This window comes from Drosophila navojoa, chromosome 3, assembly GCF_054131105.1.
Source record: "Drosophila navojoa isolate 15081-1374.11 chromosome 3, UAZ_NAV_1.0, whole genome shotgun sequence".
NCBI classification, from domain to species: Eukaryota; Metazoa; Arthropoda; class Insecta; order Diptera; family Drosophilidae; genus Drosophila; species Drosophila navojoa.
In genome coordinates this window covers 5,611,649-5,628,519 of record NC_142891.1, presented here as the reverse complement: position 1 = coordinate 5,628,519, position 16,871 = coordinate 5,611,649, and the positions used below count along the sequence as shown (strand labels likewise).

The following is a 16,871-nucleotide window of genomic DNA, read 5'->3' as shown; positions in this document are numbered from 1 at the left end:
AAGTGTATATTATCGGGGAGTTGAAATAAAAAAGTAAGCCGATTATTATAGTCTAGTGTTGTACAAAATGTTCACAATGATTTGAGTTATCGGAATCGGGTGACCACCACAAATCTATCGCTCGACTACCACCAATTCATTCATTACTTTCTATTTGTTGTAAATATTTATAAAAATGAAATAATTTCGCGTAAAACCAATCCAAACTAGACCAAAATGAGGCATTAATGTGTAAACAATGTTCGGTGCATGTTGTTGAACAGCAAACAAATCACTATTGCGTATTTTACCCCTGTCAAGTGCGCGCACAAGGACGGGGCCGTGCTGTCGTCGACGTCGTCTTTTCGCTATAATTTCCCAGTGCCAAAAAACGAAAGACAGTTAAAAAAGCTTGTGGTGGTGTTACGCGCGCTAAAAGGCAATACCTGGTTGAAAGAATCTTTTTCAGCACACCAAGAAACGCCAAGACGATGACGAAGTGGATTACAAAAATTCAGCAGGTAATCAGCAAACGTAGTAAGCAAAATGTGCCAACAACAATTTGCAGCGCTTCAGTGACTATCAAACGCCACTTGCTCGCTCGCCTGCCCAAATAAATACATTTGTCTGTATGTGAGTGAGTGAGTGTATGATGCAAATGTTTGTATGTATATTTGTGTGTGTATATTCTGGTTGCAATTGTTGCTGTTGCTGCTGTTGGTGTATTCCTTGCTGAATATGCATTAGTAAAGCTTATCTGTTTGACGCTTTCGTCTGTTTCAGCTGTAAAAATCTATTTGTAAATTTATGTATGGGAACGAAAATACTCACACAAAGCTCGGACAAAGCACAAACTGAAAGATAACAACAATACATGCCAAATTATTACTACTACACTTATCGCAGCAACGCCGCCAAAGCTCAACGGGATAGCCGAACGGAACGAACCCAAAATAATGAGTTGGCTTCGTACGAGTCCATTGCGTCAAAGTCTGACGCGCAGCGGTGGCAGCTCTGGCAATGGCGGCTCTGGCACTGCAACGACGATGCGTCAACGACCCATAGACGCAGCTACAGACTGTGATCCGCGCGCCTGCTACGATAGCTTCTGTAAGCACTGGCAACAGGCGCACGAAATTATTCAGCATCCGGGCACGCCCACGCACGATGATGTACTGGGCGTGGTCTCGCATTTAGATTATATGGTAACGCTGCTGCTGGTTGAGCTGCATCATTGCAACAAGGTGTCGCTACCCTCGGCCGATGCGGCACCCCCAGCAGCGCCCTGCCTGGAGTACTTGCTCAGCGAGAATCTGCTGGACAAGCTGTACGAATGGGCCAGCTCCACGGGCCGCTATGCAAACGCTGTGCGCCTAGAGCAACTGAAACTGTACGAGCTGCTGGTGAGCCACTCGCGCCACCAGCTGCTGTGTCACGAGCCATTTCTGCGGCCGCTGCTCAAGATACTCGCTTCGAGTCAAGGCGAAATCTTTCCGCCTGACCTGGAGAAACGTTTGGTCATACTGCTGAACCAGCTGTGCGTCGTCCTCATGCAGAATGTCCACCTGCTCGATCTATTCTTCTTTTCGGCACAAACCCAGGTGCAGGAGCAAATACAGAATGGAAGCTTGCCTGCGCCTAAAAGTGGAACGACAACCAAGTGAGTCGAGGATAGCTAGCTGTATATTCTGCTTCACGATTATTAATATTTATTCCCTCCTTAGTTTCATAATATTTTCCCTGCTCATACCATACGTGCATCGGGAGGGCAGCTTGGGTCATCAGGCGCGCGACGCTCTGCTGCTCTGCATGGCTCTGTCGCAAAAGAACTCCAACATTGGCCACTACATAGCACAATACTCGTCCATTTGCCCGCTGCTTGTCACCGGTCTCGGTGGACTCTATTCACGCCTTCCGAACAGCATCGAGATCAACTCCATTGACTGGCATCGCATCACGCCCGACGATGTCACCGAAATACCCGAGCTGACGCTCTTCATGAACGCCCTAGAGTTCTGCAATGCTGTCGTGCAGGTGGCCCACGAGATGATTAAGCAACAGTTGCTCGACTTTATGTACCAGGGCTTCATAGTGCCGGTGCTGGGCCCGGCTATACTGCAGGTGAGTGTCCATTTTTTTGCTTTGTGCTCTCACACGTAAAAATTTGTCTTCGATGCATTTCTGTGGTGTTGGTTGCAAAAATTTGTCAATTGTCCTTGGTGCTCCTGTCTCAGTGTGTGTTTGCTTTCCACCTATATATCTATCTATATAACTACGTTTATGCGCAATCAAAAGAAAATTTGTGTTCCTAAATGAGAAGACTGTTTGTATTCATTTCTTCGTTTTATAATATATAATATTGTCAGTCGTGATGTATGCTACATAAGCATAGTATATAGATTGTGTGTGCTATCCTATTCTTCTCTTTTTGGGCCGACCCCAAGCTAACCAAACACAAACACCTCGCCTCGAAATCTCGAAACAACTTTTTGCGCTCCAATTCGCAGACACTGAAGGGCAAACATTTTCAGACGAACATCGACTCACAAATCTCGGCTATGTCCTATCTGGATTTGATATTACGCTCCATTACGGAGCCCGGCCTTATGCGTGCCTTTGTCAAATTTCTCTTGGATACGGAGAAATTTGACGGTGAACGAATTTTGGATGCTCTTGTGGAGCGGCTACATTCGCCCGATGCCAATTTGTGCATGGTTACGATGGCCCTGTTTGATACGCTGTTGGGTCTGCACTGCGAGGACTTAATGTTGGAGCTGTTGCTGAAGTATATGCTACCTGGCAAGCATGTGCCAATCTCGCATCGTCACAAGATCAACAAGATCGATCCGTATCTGAACACAACCGAGTTCTTTTTGGAACTCACGCCCGATGTGATGAAGCGCGCTCGTGATCTGGCGCGACCAAAGAGTGTTCAGGAGCTGGTTGACCCAGCAGCAACCGCAGCGACAACGGCAGCAGCAGCTTCCATGCTGCTCAGCTTGCCCTCGCCGGTCATGAGCAAGACGATCGGAGCCAACTGGAACTACTATGGCCACTACACGGGCGACAGCCTGTATGCCAACGTGCAGGCGTATCTGTTTGAGGCACACTCGCGGATCGCTCAGTGTCAGCGCGACTGCAGAAAGTGGGCGAACAGCTATCGATATCAAAAGTGGCCCAGGCAGGGTCAGGCACGGGCTACGGCCCATGCTCTGGAGCTGGCCAGGCAGTTCTTCAGCGAATTCGGCACAGCAGCTCCGGTGGTTGCGGCGCCTGTTGCCAGCGAAACGGGTGAGAAGCAGCTGGATAGCTTGCAATCGATAGGCGAATCCAGTGGCTACGAGTCCTTCAAGTGGCGGCCTGCTGATGAGGATGCCGAGGGCATCGATGTCACCGCAACAACAACAGCATCAGCCAGCGATGCGGATCTGGAGCACAACAACAACAATAGCAGCAGCATCAGCAGTGGGCGGCGCGACTCTTGGCGCATATCTCACAGCAGTCGCAACGAGATATTGCTCACCGACCTGGATTTCTCGGAGGATTTGTTTGCGCAGGGCACCGTAAGCTTAGGTGAGTAACGAGATGATATACTATTGATAGAGCACATATTGATATAAGTTCTCCCTCCACCACTTGGGCAGGTCCCTTTCTGAATGCCATTTGGGGCAAACTGCAAACCTTTACGAGCAACTCGCTGTACGTGAACCTGCATTTAACTGGGCTAATCACACGACTCGCTTGGTATCCACTGCCGCTCATCCACTCGCTGTTGCTGCGCTCCGACATTGCCATCACCTCGGACACGCCGTCGTTCCATCAGGTGCTGCGCATGCTCAAGCAGCAAATCGATGCTGAGCTGCCGGTCGCCGAGAACTCGCTGGAGATTATCGATGTGGCGCGCTCGTACCTGATCGATCGCGAGTTCCGTTTGGTCAATGCGCGCAAGATCAGTGACAATTCACCTCTACATCACCAGCTCCAGCACCAACATCAACACCACCAGCAGCATCAGCAGCTGGCGCAAACCAACAGCCACACGCAGCAGCAGCAGCAACAGGCGCAACAGCGTTCCACCTATGCAACGCTGTCGGCAGCAACGCCCGTACAGGCATCGCCCACCAGTGCCTATGATCCGTTCAAACGCAGCGACAACAAGCGGCGCAGCATCAGCAGGTCCATAACGAGCATGTTTAGCCGCAGATCAACATCGTCCACGCCGGCGTCAAATGGAAACTCAGGTACGTGATGCTGTGCTACACGACTTTTCTAACTATTTTGCACAATTTACTTTTTATTAAACAAAAAACAACAATAAACGAATTCACAAGTAAACAAAACACAGCAGCGGATGTTGGAACAAAGCCGGTTATGGGATCTTAGCCATTAAATGCACACATAGACACACACACACACACACACACACATAGAGAGAAACATTTTATAATTGACTCGATTCCTATGGCCAAATAATCAAGTTCGCTTTATTTCACTAGAATTTGTAAAACATATTCATACATGGCAATTTATATTATGAATGCGGAAGAAGAATTATTATAAATTATCATATATATAAATAATCAGTATTCATAATATAAATGTTCATATCTTTTAGTTGCTTTAAATGTCTTTAGTTCTTAAGCTATATAAAATGCTTGTAACATATTTCTAGACCATCAAGTTTCCCAAACTTAAACTGACCAGCTTAAGCTCAAATTTGTTGTTTATAAATTAGCAACACTAACTAATTTGATAAGCTATCAGAGGTTAGACCAATTATTTATGTAGTTTTAAATTGCTGTCGTAACATAAAAGTTTACATTTTAAACAGATTTATTAAGCAACAAACTTAAGTTGATAAACAATGAACATTATGACAAAATATTTTATTTGATTTGTTATAATATATTATTACTCATTAATGGTGTCATGCTTCAAAGATAAGGCAAGCAAAAAAAAAAATAATAATAATAATGCTCGTATAATATTTCTAGAATTTCTCATTTTGCTAATCTGATCAGTTTAAGCTCAAATTACTTTATTCTAAATAAGCAACACTAACTAAATTTAGAGACAGTCATAAACTATCGTAATTAATGTAGTTTTATATTGTTGCCATGTGATATTACTCTTTGAATTTGGCGTGCTTCAGAGATAAAAGGCTACGTGCTACGCGCTGTATGCCCGCATGCTTATTTAATATCATTAAAAGTTAATGCTTAAATGTATTTAATGAGAACTGTCATAGTATGAGTGACGTGAATGGGTTGGCCATTGGAATCGCAGTTAATGCAGCACACAACAAACACATTTAACGTAGTTTTTGTACAATGTCTGCAGACGTCGTTGCTTATAATGAAATTGTCTCTCTTTTTCTTTATTGTTTACTTGTTTTTGATCGATATGAAAAACAAACAAAAATTATTCTACTACGAAATACTACTACTTAGCTTCATCTGGCTTATCACAAATTTACGCATTCTTCACCGGTAAATATTTCACGCTTAAGTAAAAGTTCTATGAATATATATATTTATAAAAATTAATATGATATTTACTGATATATAACAACCCGTAATACAACCCGACTAAAAAACTTCATTATTGCATTGAAGCTGTTGAGTGTATTTAGACGCCTCCTGTAGCTTTGTACATATATTGCTCTAACTGTATCCACTTAAATAACCTACGTTTACCAGTTCAGTTCTCGTTAACCCATCGACTGCAGCTGCCATGGGCGAAGTATCTAATCCAATTTGGTACATTACAGGCGCAGCATCCACGCTGGTGGGTGGCAATGGTGGCGAGACAAGTGGTGCACGTGGTGCTGCCCAGGATAGCGCACGGGGCAACACATGTGAGACGAGCCTGAGTACAGCACCGCGACAGGAGCCACAGACGAATGTGGGCAGCAGCAGCAACAGTTCGATGGGCGGCTCCACGCAAACCTTATCCGGGACACACTCGTCGAGCACGCTGCACGGCGTGGAGAGCGGCCTGCAAACTGGAAACTTTAACTCGGAGCCAGTGTCGCTCGATTCGGTGGCCTCCATGGGCATCATAGCCAATACCAGCGGTACGGAGCGTTCACGTGACTTGGCCCTGTGTGCCGTTCTGCTGGACGAGTGGCTAAAGGAGCTGGCGGCAGTGGCGCTGGAGCAGAGCGTTGTGCTGGTCACGGAGCAATTGCTTTGACAACAGGCAGGCAGTTACGCAATACGCAATGGTTATTGGATTTGTTGACGTTTATTTATTTCACCAGTTTGAATTATGTTTTTTATGAAGCCCATTATTTGCTGTTAAATTATCAATATTGTGTTAGTCTATATGTGTATTTTTAACCAATTTCGTACGAACAAAGTCGCACTTTTGAACAGAAACAAAACAAAACAAAAAGCTGAAATCACTCGTTAATCTATTTAGTTAATAAGTTTAAAATTGTAATCAAAAATCGTTGCTAGCTGACAAAACAGACAAATTAAGTGTTCAAATGTAAAAATTTATTCTAATTACAAGCAATAGGCATATACATATTATATGATATATATATACACCTTTATATAAATGCAATTAGAGCAAGGAAGAGGAGGAAGAATTATACACCACAGCATACCATTTAAATATGTATACATATTTCTATTTTTGCAATATATATTTTATGCTTTTATGTATATACAACATGAAATTATAACAATTTTAACTAACGTGAAAGTATTAAATTGGTCCAATTAATTAAAACAGCACAATCAACAACAAGTGTTTAATTTTGTATTGTAAAGTGAGTAAATTAAAATAAAACTTTCAAATAACTCATTTGGGCGCCAACAATTTAAGCTGTCTGGCAACGCTGCCTGCATAACATTGATTGACAGGCCAGTGCTGCAAAACTCACACTCATTCGGCTGCTTCTGATTAGATTGTGAAATAATAGAAGTAAATAAATTGTAAAAAGCAAACACACAGGCACACGTGCAGTACAAACATGCAGAAAATGTTGAGCCGATTGCAGGCTCACGTCCTACGTCCAAACATCACATCGATGGCGTTCGCTCTGCGCCAGAGCTCGACAGGTGCAGCGGCGGCAAAGCCAGCGGCCACATCAAAAGGTAAAAATCTAAGTTATCTTATTTAAAGACAACAATTTACGTATTGTCATGTTAGAATTTCGTGAGCGCCAGGTACGTTTCAATATTAAGAACGAGCAAACAGAAGGGCGGCCCTTATATTTGGATGCACAGGCCACAACGCCAATGGATCCGCGCGTCCTAGACGCAATGCTTCCCTATTTGACCAATTGCTTTGGTAATCCACATTCGCGCACACATGCCTATGGATGGGAGTCAGAGCAGGCTGTGGAAGTGGCACGCGAACAGGTGGCCAAACTAATTGGCGCCGATCCCAAGGAGATTATTTTCACATCAGGCGCCACCGAATCGAATAACATAGCAGTTAAGGGCGTAGCTCGATTCTATGGAACCAACAAAAAACATGTGATCACCACCCAGACGGAGCACAAGTGCGTGCTGGACTCGTGCCGAGCACTGGAAAACGAGGGCTACCGGGTCACCTATTTACCTGTGCAGGCCAATGGCATCGTTGAGCTGAAGCAGCTGGAGGAGGCAATGACGCCGGACACATCACTCGTTTCCATTATGACGGTCAATAACGAGATCGGAGTGAAGCAACCCATTCAGGAGATCGGCAAGCTATGTCGCTCACGCAAAGTATTCTTTCACACGGACGCGGCGCAAGCTGTGGGCAAAATACCCATCGATGTGAATGCCATGAACATTGATCTGATGTCGATATCGGGCCATAAGATCTATGGGCCCAAGGGCGTCGGTGCCTTATATGTGCGACGCCGGCCGCGTGTGCGTCTCGAGCCCATTCAGAGTGGAGGTGGTCAGGAGAGGGGCTTGCGCAGTGGCACCGTGCCCGCTCCCTTGGCCGTGGGTCTGGGCGCTGCGGCTGAACTGGCATTGCAGGAGATGGAGTACGACAAGAAGTGGATCGACTATCTCTCGAAGCGCCTGCTGGACACCATAACGAACGCTCTACCGCATGTGATACGCAACGGCGATCCGGTGCACACCTACAGCGGTTGCCTCAACCTGTCCTTCGCCTACGTCGAGGGTGAATCGTTGCTAATGGCCCTCAAGGATGTGGCGCTGAGCAGCGGCTCGGCCTGCACCTCAGCCTCGCTGGAACCGTCGTATGTACTGCGCGCCATTGGCACCGATGAGGATCTGGCGCACAGCTCCATACGCTTTGGCATTGGACGCTTCACCACCGTCGAGGAGGTGGACTACACGGCCAACAAGTGCATCAAGCACGTGGAGCGACTGCGTGAAATGTCTCCCCTCTGGGAGATGGTACAGGAGGGCATCGACCTAAAGACCATCCAATGGTCCCAGCACTAGTTACCCACATCCATCACAATTGATATTGTTGCAACCAACCCAAGCAAATAATTGAAATGCATTGCATGTTCAACGTAAATAGAATGTAAATGAAAAATGTTTTTGTTTAATTTCAATTTGTATACAGAAAACCCCCTGTAAATATTAGCTAAAGCTCGCACGACGCGTCGATGTCAGGTGAGCCAAGGTGAGTCGCACTCCAAAGTGCAAAAGTTAGTATTTAATTAGCATTGTTATGGCAGCTTGGGCCAGTTCCAAGCGAAGGTTAAAGTTCAGTTTGCTTTCTTTTTGCTGTCGCCGCCCAAGATCTTGCGACGCAGCGTGAACATGTGCATGTAGAGCTGCGGGAATATGGGAATGTAGCCGAGCATGACGATCCATAAGAGCGCATAGTACGAGAACGTAGCATTCAGCTTGTTGGGCATCTCCAGGCTCCAGACACTGTTCTCTCGAGCGTAGCGCTGTGCCCACCAGAAGCACAACAGCTCACCAGTTACTCCAATGGGGTACAAGGCAATGAAGGTAGTGTAGCGCAGGAACACCACGAACTTGGGCACAACCTTGATGATGTTGAGGGCATAGAAGCCATAGCGTATAATCTCAGTGATGGACCAGGCGAAAAGCGCAATGGGCAGACCGGGCGAGACCTTGCCCGTGGGTGTGGCCATGACAACGCCGACGACCACCATCATGCGGCTGAATACCTGGAAGGTGGTGACCACCGGATTCGACTTGACCAAGCCAAAGACTGCGTTCAGGATCTCCACAAAGGCAGCATTCTGGAAGATGATGACGGCGAGACGTGTGTAGTCCCACAGCGTGATTTGAGCCCGGAACTGGGGTCCTTCCAGCACATAGTAGTTGATCAACTGGTACAGGATGTAGCTCCAGCCACCCACCTGGATGGCATTATAGGCAAACAGATAGATTTTAGTCAAGGATGACGGCTCTTTGGAGGCCGCTTTGATCGGTTTGGCTGCTGTCTTTGCGGACATTGTCGACTATCTGTGAACTTTCACCCTGTCAACACCGTATTACATATGCTTTTAATTAACTAGTCGCTATAACGCAACCGCCACTACTGATAGCCCCACTTTCACCTAACGACGCGATTGCTGATTGTTGTTGTTTTATTGCCACGGGTATCGATACATGTTAAGCAATGACCGACTTATCGATGAATCGCTAAGCAACATATGTTCTGTTAACGAAAAAGTGCGCGCTGTTAAAATCAAATGTGCATATGTAAAAACTCTTTCTGACGCTTGGCGCGTGTTACTGCTGCCCGTTGCTGTTCGCCTGGTAGAAACCGAACCGAAAACCGAACGTGTCTGAAAAGTCTGGCACGGTCTGTGCACATGGGTCGCACACACACCTGCCAGCACATGTGGGGCGATTCTTTCCCCAACTTTGTTGCTCAATTTGCCGCCGCTGTACCGCTGGCCGGTCTTAAAGCTTCTCCGCCTAGTATGCTGATCACGGCACGGCTACTGCAAACACAGCAAAAAATATCCCGCAGTGCAAAAAATTGGAAAAAAAAATGCTTCTGCTTATTCGTAATTATCGATTAAGAGCTGTAATTTGAAATTATGTTAAAAGTGCATGCCATTGCGTATATGTATGTATGTGGCTCTGCATGCCATTCCGAGCTTTGTGCGCAATGGCAATTTTTGTGTAATCAACACGTGCTATGTGGGCGGAGGCCTAACAACCACGCCTACCGTACAAATTAATTTGCAAGAACAGAGTTCTCCAGGCCCTGGGCAGAGCACTGTTATCATCGGCTGGCTGGCTGGCTGGCTGGCTTTCTGGCTGGCTCTGCCTTATCAACAACTGGCATCGACTGACTGGTGGTGGTCGACCGAGGGTTGCGACGCGGTGACGGTCGCGATACAATTGGACTAGTTTAGACAGCGCCCACAAAAAGGCCGATTGGACAAAGCAGGAAAAACGAGACCCCGCCAAAAGTGAATTCCCTCTTTTTTACCAGGCGACCAGCAAAAATAGCCCGATGATATCTCATCACATTTAACACTGGTGGAGAAGGTGCGGCCAAGTTGTGTGTGCGAACGAGATGGCAGTAGTTACAGTGGCAGGGGTTTGGTTCAATTGCCATGCGACTGGTCGTATGTGTGTGTGTGTTTGAGTTGCTTTGCTTGTGTGCGTGCGTGTGTTTGCATGCTGAGTGAGTGTTGGCTGTTTGCTCTTTTGCTACCGACTCTCTGTGTGTGTGAGTGTCTGTTATAATAAGTAAGTAGCGGGCGCTCTAAACGATTATTACTGGCAGTTAAGCTAATTGTTCGCACTTTGTGCTGAATTGAAGTCTGCTGTCACTTATATTTTTTACAAGGTAGCTCACGTTGAGGCTGTTCCCCTTTGTAGATAGCACGCATTTAACTAGATGTTAATGAGTATGTATGTATAAGTGATTGTGTAGTTTCTGTATTTAGACACTTGTGTTAATAATTGGGAGGCTTGACTGACAGCACGGCATTAGTATTTGCCGCTCTTGCTAACGCCCCATAGATGGCGCTCTGACAAATTGTAAATTTCCCTTGGCCAAGCTCGACAATTATATTCGACAAACAGGCTGAATACGCCCCCAAATGCGCCCGGACATGCCCCCAGCGACTTGCCAAGCGTCACAAAAACAACAAGGAAAAACCTCTGCAGGCACTTACACACACACACACACCCATACGTATTAAAGTAAAGCAACATGTTTGTTTGAAATTCTAACGCAAACAACAGAGCTCCTCGTCTCCCCTTTGGGCACACGGACACGCACACACACCCGTTGCAGCACGTCGCACGAACATTTTGCGCAAATTTGAGTAGTCATTTTGTTTGTTCACATCACAGGCCAACAGAAATGACGCCAACAATTGCGATTGCGGCTACACAAACACACACACACACACACGACCGCAACTACAACTATGACGGAACGATTTTAGATGCCACAGTCTCGCTATTGCTGTTGCTGTTGCTGTTGCTGTTGCTGATGGGCTGGCTGACTAGAAATTGAAATTGATTGCAATGGCGCTTTATAATCATGGCCCCCGGCAACGGAAGCGACACTTTGGGGCCCCGGACATTTTGTTTTGTGCCCGTCATTTTGCTTATTGCACAAAATTTAGCTAGGCTCGCAGCAAACGCGAACAGAGCTCTCGCAGGTGGTTAAAATGCCGCAAGCGGCGACTACAACTACGTCGCGCATTCGCCGCCAACTAAACTAACAACAACTACAACTAACAGACAACAAACAAACAAAGCAAAAAACATCTATTATTGTGGGCGTTCAACGTTTTCCCACATGCATACTAACAGGCAAACAGCATGCTTAGCTACAGATCGCCATGTCAGACAGTTGCGTGCCCCAACAACCACACAACAAAATAAAAGATAAAAGTCAAACTATACACAGACTCACACACACGCACACAGAGGCACAGTCATGCACGAGTACAGACTGTTACGTACATACATATGTATATCGGTGCCTGTCTGACATAAGTACATGTACATCTCTCTGTATCTATGTATGTATGCATATGCGTGACTGTGAAGAAGCTGCAAACAGTGAGAACCAGTTTTTATGTGCGTGGCTGTTGGGGCTGTTCCAATGCTCAGCTGCCGCTGCTGATAGTGTTTCTCTGTTTGGCGGTCAGCGTGTGGTCAGCCTTGAATTTTATATATGTATGTACGTATATTCATAAAATAAATATAACTACCAGGCGCATAAAATATGTATGTTAATATGAGTATGCACGCATGTATACACACATGCATGCATATGTTTGTATGTGCGTATAATTATGTGGCATCCTGTGCCGACATGTGTAAATACGTTTATACATGTACATATAGTTTATATACATATATATATTTTTTTTATATTCTTTGATATATTTTATTTGCAGGTACCTTTTTTATAAGTTATTAAACCATATTTAATACTATAAATAATTAAACAAAAAATGTAATGCTATTAAATATTTTATAATTATTTAAAATTGATTGTCTGTGATTGAGAGATTCTAGAGTTGCTTCCCTACATGCATCTAAATATATGAACATGTATATATGTATGTGAGTATGTAGGCCCTTTGTTTACCCCATCTTAATCATCGATAATCAACACGCCCGCCCCTCAATAAACAGACGTCCAATGTCCGCGTCCATTGGAGCTGCTCGCAGTTACGATTTACGCTGCTTCTGCTGCGTCGCTGCTGCCATTGGCATTGGGGCCATGACGCTACTTGTTGCTGGGTTGTGTGCGCCTGTTCCCCAAACTGGATTTTGGGGCCTGACTGACCGCACAATTAAAACGGGACGGACAGGCATATTATATATATACATATATTTATATAAATATATAATATATATATGTTTATATATAAGCGCAAGCGTTGATACGTCACTTTTTTTTGCGGCAACTACAGCAATTTGCCGCCTCACGTGTTGGGTGTGGTTAGTTACCGTTGGGGCGGCATTACATTTGGCGAGAGTAACCTTAACCTTAGCTTCCAAAAAAGCTCAAATCACAACCTGTGCTATGAGGCGCCCAAAATGCAGAGCAAGTGTCTGCGGCAGCCAAAATGCGTTGGTTGCCCCCCAAAAACAAACCAAGAGAGTTCATTTGAATTGGCTGCCACGCATCGAGTGAATCGTGGAGACCCCTCTCCTGCCCTGCCTTGCCCTGCTCTGCCCCAGCGTCAGCAACACAACTCGCACGAAAACTTGTTCCATGAGTTTCAATGCCACTCGAAATATTATATCAGCTGCTTATGTCATCGTCATTGAGCAGCCAAAACTCAGGCCAAACAAATCCACAGCATTTGCGAAATTTCGCTTTGACCCACTGACAGCCGAAAATGTTTGCGAAATTTCGCAAGTCGCGCAAAATCCTTGAGTTTCAAGGTGCGTCCTTCACTTGGCAATGGGAACGGCCTCAAATTACGGTCAAGGCGAGCGCACACTCAACCCAACTCGGCCAAACGAGAACGAGAACGACTCGCTTAGCCTTGTGTGGGTTCTTGACGCGTTGTGCGGTACGCACGGCATATGAGTGCGCTCTAATACAGTCAGACAGAGCTTTGAGACAGGCTAAACAATTGATTCAGCTAGGCCACCAATCGGAACTAGCACTTAAGCATACGAGTATAAGAAGGCTCTTATATAGAGTGCACGGCGAGTAGAAGAGTTCTCCACACAAACACACACACTTACACATACACCCATGTTCTGATGAGAGTTGTACCGTAATATCTCGTAGCTGCGTTGTAGGGCGCATACAAAGAGACTCATTCGTTGGCGGATATATAAAGCAGAAACAACAACAACAACAGAAACAATAACAATAATAATACAACACGTATCTGCCAATACGCAAACACAAACAAATAAGCAAATTATTCTTTAGCCGAGGCTGTTGTGTGTCATGTGTACGTTGTTTTCTGGCCGCCTAATGAAAATGTTGCTGTTCTTGTTTTTTGTTGCTGCAATACACGTTTGTTGTACAAACAACACATGCACATACACACACACACACTCAGTCACACAATAACAGTGCTGTCAGTCGTCAACACTTCGTCGTGAAGGTGGGTCATTGTGAAATGACAGCGCCGAACCAACCAGGCGCCCAGCGACTAATGTGCAGCGCCAGCAGTGTGAGCGAGACAACGAGTGTGTGGCGTGCGCTGAGTGGTGTGTGTAATACAAGCGTTGTCTCGCTCGCGCCTGCAGCCACTGGCACGATGCTGTGCGCCGGTGCGCATTTTTGCGTTTGGAAGAAACAGGTCGAACGCACGCAAAAGACCGCGGAAATGCGACAACGACGACGACGACGACAGGCAGGCAGGCAGGCAGGGCACGACACGTGCTCGCCGCTCTGCTCAGAGACGTCGGACAGCGAGCGGCTGACGCGTGCTGCGCACCTGTTACTTAGTGTCATATTTCGCACAAAAGTTCTGCGACAATTTACGATTTAGACGAGAGAGAGCGAGCGAGAGCGAGTGTGAACGGAACGAACCAGCCGTTGCCGCCGCAGTGCAGCCGTTGGAATTTGAATTTGAATATAATTTAGTTTGTTTGTCGAGTTGCGTCGCGTCGCGTCGCGTCGCGTTGATAATTCAACTAAAGCCGCACAAAAATGTCTTAAGACGGCAACTAATCCCGTCTAATCTGGGGCTAAGTGTGCCGTGTGGCTTTTAATCCGCCTTAATTAAATTCCATGCCCTCCACCAAGGAGCACTATAAAATGGCCATCGCCCAATATGTCAGGGGTCAGCCAAGAGGCGAGACATCCACGGCGAGCATGTGGCTCAATTCCCAGCAGTCGCAACTACCACAAGTTTGATCTAGCCAGCCAGAATGTATCTTAGCCAGGACGAGTTGACGGGGCCCCAGCCCTATGCGAGCTACCTGAACGACAGCTCCGGTGATGCAGGTGGCGCTGTTCTGCCCTTGGGCCACGATTATCCAGCGGAATATCAGCACATGGTGCACGCCCATTGGCGAGGCTTTCGAGAGCCCCCGATCTACTATCGCGCTGGCATCTACATAGGCTTCTGTGTGCTCATGTTTCTCAATCTCTTTGGCAATGGTCTGGTCATCTGGATATTCTCAACGTAAGCGAGACTATATATCTACCGATATTTAGTATATATAAACTTCATAGATTACCTTAATTTCCAGCTCGAAATCTCTGCGTACACCTTCCAATTTGTTAATCCTCAATCTGGCCATCTTCGATCTGTTCATGTGCACCAATATGCCGCACTATCTGGTCAATGCTGCACTGGGCTACATTGCTGGCGGGGATTTGGGCTGTGAGATCTATGCACTATGTGGCGGCATCTCGGGCATGGGCGCTTCGATCACGAATGCTTTTATAGCCTTTGATCGCTATAAGACCATTTCGAATCCCATTGATGGACGCTTGAGCTACGGCCAGATAATATTGTGTATTATTTTCACCTGGATGTGGGCAACGCCCTTCTCGGTGCTGCCACTCTTTCAGATCTGGGGTCGCTATCTGCCAGGTGAGAAGATCATGAAATTTCTCATCCCTTTCGTTTGGTGTAATAAGACAGCTATGTTTTCAGAGGGCTTCCTCACTACGTGCACCTTTGACTACCTGACCAATACGGATGAGACCCGCCTGTTTGTGCGCACCATATTCGTGTGGGCGTATGCCATACCGATGACCATGATACTCATCTCCTACTACAAGCTCTTCACCCATGTGCGCACCCACGAGCGCATGCTGGCCGACCAGGCCAAAAAGATGAATGTGAAATCTCTGTCGGCAAATGTCAACAATGATTCCATGAGCGTCGAGTTGCGGATTGCAAAGGCGGCTCTAATCATCTATATGCTCTTCGTGCTGGCCTGGACGCCCTACTCGGTGGTGGCCCTGATTGGCTGCTTTGGCGAGCAGCAGCTGATAACTCCGTTTATCTCCATGCTGCCCATGTTGGCCTGCAAGTCGGTCTCGTGCCTGGATCCATGGGTTTATGCGACCAGCCATCCCAAGTATCGACTGGAGCTGGAACGTCGTCTGCCTTGGCTGGGCATACGGGAAAAGCATGTCAGCTCCGGACCAACGGGTGCACAGGAGAGCGTGGCCAGTGTGAGTGGCGATACGTTGGCGATGAGCGTGCAGAACTAAGCGGACATGGAACAGATATACATGCATAGATGAGACATAACTAGGTATATAGGATCAAGCAATGAACTACTAAGAGTTCCAAAAATACAAAACCAAAAAAAGTTGGCATTCAAAAAGAAACCGCCATCAGGTGTGCATACTTTTCGTATAGATAGTGCCAAGAGCTATGTCTGAGCAGGTAAATTGCTCAGGTTCCGTAGTCGTAGTCGTTGGCGTAATTGCCCATGGCCGCTTGCCCGTGTCCAATGAATGGACAGCGGCGTTCCAACCACCACCAACACTCGAACAGGCAATTGAACATTTCTCATTTCTCATTCGACGCGAATATCGCGACTGCGCCAGCTGCAAACGCTGCTGTTGCTGCTGCCTGGGGCCCCAAGCAGTCGCAGCACCAGCGTCCGATGAAGTTGAAAAAGTTGCGCTTCTTTGTTGCTTGCGCACATCCAACCAATCCGCGTGGCCAACAGCGGCGTTTCAATTCACCGAATGTTCCACACGCTAACAGGCGAACAGAAAAAACAGCACACGTTTACAACATTTCTACACTCAGTTGAAAGCCTGATTGGCTGATTGCCTGACGACTGCCTTACTGCCCAACTGTCTGAACGCGTGATTGCCTGAGAAAGCGCATCGCACCGACGAACGATTGTCGTGCGCCTGTATAGGTGCGTATCTGTGTGCCTAACTCGCGACTGCCAAATGCCTATTGCCAGCTGCCTGCGCTATGAGTGAGAGCGAGAGACAGCGAACTCATACCGCAGCGTGCCAGCAACATTGCCAAATAGACCGAGCCGACG

General features: G+C 46.6%; 4 protein-coding genes across 7 annotated transcripts; 3 read left to right on the top strand and 1 right to left on the bottom strand.

The window, feature by feature from the left end:
- Window positions 1–83: 83 nt before the first annotated feature.
- LOC108649761 (FHIP family protein GI14169) lies at window positions 84–6,664 on the top strand. 4 transcript variants are annotated; one of them, XM_030383753.2, is made up of 7 exons: window positions 84–500; window positions 763–1,639; window positions 1,704–2,100; window positions 2,487–3,552; window positions 3,624–4,220; window positions 5,430–5,468; window positions 5,750–6,664. In XM_030383753.2, exons 2-7 carry the CDS (start codon window positions 936–938, stop codon window positions 6,172–6,174), a joined length of 3,228 nt encoding a protein of 1,075 aa, XP_030239613.1. In that variant the 5' UTR covers window positions 84–500; window positions 763–935; the 3' UTR covers window positions 6,175–6,664. The 4 variants fall into 4 exon arrangements, with proteins under 4 accessions (XP_030239613.1, XP_030239616.1, XP_030239615.1 ...); XM_030383755.2 differs by having other exon boundaries at window positions 85–500; window positions 2,511–3,552; XM_030383756.2 differs by lacking the exon at window positions 5,430–5,468.
- Window positions 6,665–6,846: 182 nt separating this feature from the next.
- On the top strand, window positions 6,847–8,496 carry Nfs1 (Nfs1 cysteine desulfurase). The gene is made up of 2 exons (XM_018098799.3): window positions 6,847–7,085; window positions 7,141–8,496. The coding sequence occupies exons 1-2, from the start codon at window positions 6,962–6,964 to the stop codon at window positions 8,397–8,399; spliced, it is 1,383 nt and encodes a 460-aa protein (XP_017954288.1). The 5' UTR covers window positions 6,847–6,961; the 3' UTR covers window positions 8,400–8,496.
- Hacd1 (3-hydroxyacyl-CoA dehydratase 1) lies at window positions 8,486–9,812 on the bottom strand. The gene has a single exon (XM_030383784.2). It carries the CDS (start codon window positions 9,392–9,394, stop codon window positions 8,672–8,674), a length of 723 nt encoding a protein of 240 aa, XP_030239644.1. The 5' UTR covers window positions 9,395–9,812; the 3' UTR covers window positions 8,486–8,671.
- Window positions 9,813–14,671: 4,859 nt separating this feature from the next.
- Rh5 (Rhodopsin 5) lies at window positions 14,672–16,194 on the top strand. Its single transcript, XM_030383775.2, has 3 exons — window positions 14,672–15,031; window positions 15,099–15,445; window positions 15,509–16,194. The coding sequence occupies exons 1-3, from the start codon at window positions 14,775–14,777 to the stop codon at window positions 16,072–16,074; spliced, it is 1,170 nt and encodes a 389-aa protein (XP_030239635.1). The 5' UTR covers window positions 14,672–14,774; the 3' UTR covers window positions 16,075–16,194.
- Window positions 16,195–16,871: the final 677 nt, after the last annotated feature.

Bases quoted from the DNA above. Each gene is read 5' to 3' on its own strand.
- LOC108649761 (XM_030383753.2), top strand. From the start codon at position 936: ATGAGTTGGCTTCGTACGAGTCCATTGCGTCAAAGTCTGACGCGCAGC. The intron at 1,640-1,703 runs GTGAGTCGAGGA...TTCCCTCCTTAG, and splicing joins AAAAGTGGAACGACAACCAA to TTTCATAATATTTTCCCTGC. The intron at 2,101-2,486 runs GTGAGTGTCCAT...TCCAATTCGCAG, and splicing joins TGGGCCCGGCTATACTGCAG to ACACTGAAGGGCAAACATTT.
- Nfs1 (XM_018098799.3), top strand. From the start codon at position 6,962: ATGCAGAAAATGTTGAGCCGATTGCAGGCTCACGTCCTACGTCCAAAC. The intron at 7,086-7,140 runs GTAAAAATCTAA...TTGTCATGTTAG, and splicing joins GCCAGCGGCCACATCAAAAG to AATTTCGTGAGCGCCAGGTA.
- Hacd1 (XM_030383784.2), bottom strand. From the start codon at position 9,394: ATGTCCGCAAAGACAGCAGCCAAACCGATCAAAGCGGCCTCCAAAGAG.
- Rh5 (XM_030383775.2), top strand. From the start codon at position 14,775: ATGTATCTTAGCCAGGACGAGTTGACGGGGCCCCAGCCCTATGCGAGC. The intron at 15,032-15,098 runs GTAAGCGAGACT...CTTAATTTCCAG, and splicing joins GTCATCTGGATATTCTCAAC to CTCGAAATCTCTGCGTACAC. The intron at 15,446-15,508 runs GTGAGAAGATCA...CTATGTTTTCAG, and splicing joins CTGGGGTCGCTATCTGCCAG to AGGGCTTCCTCACTACGTGC.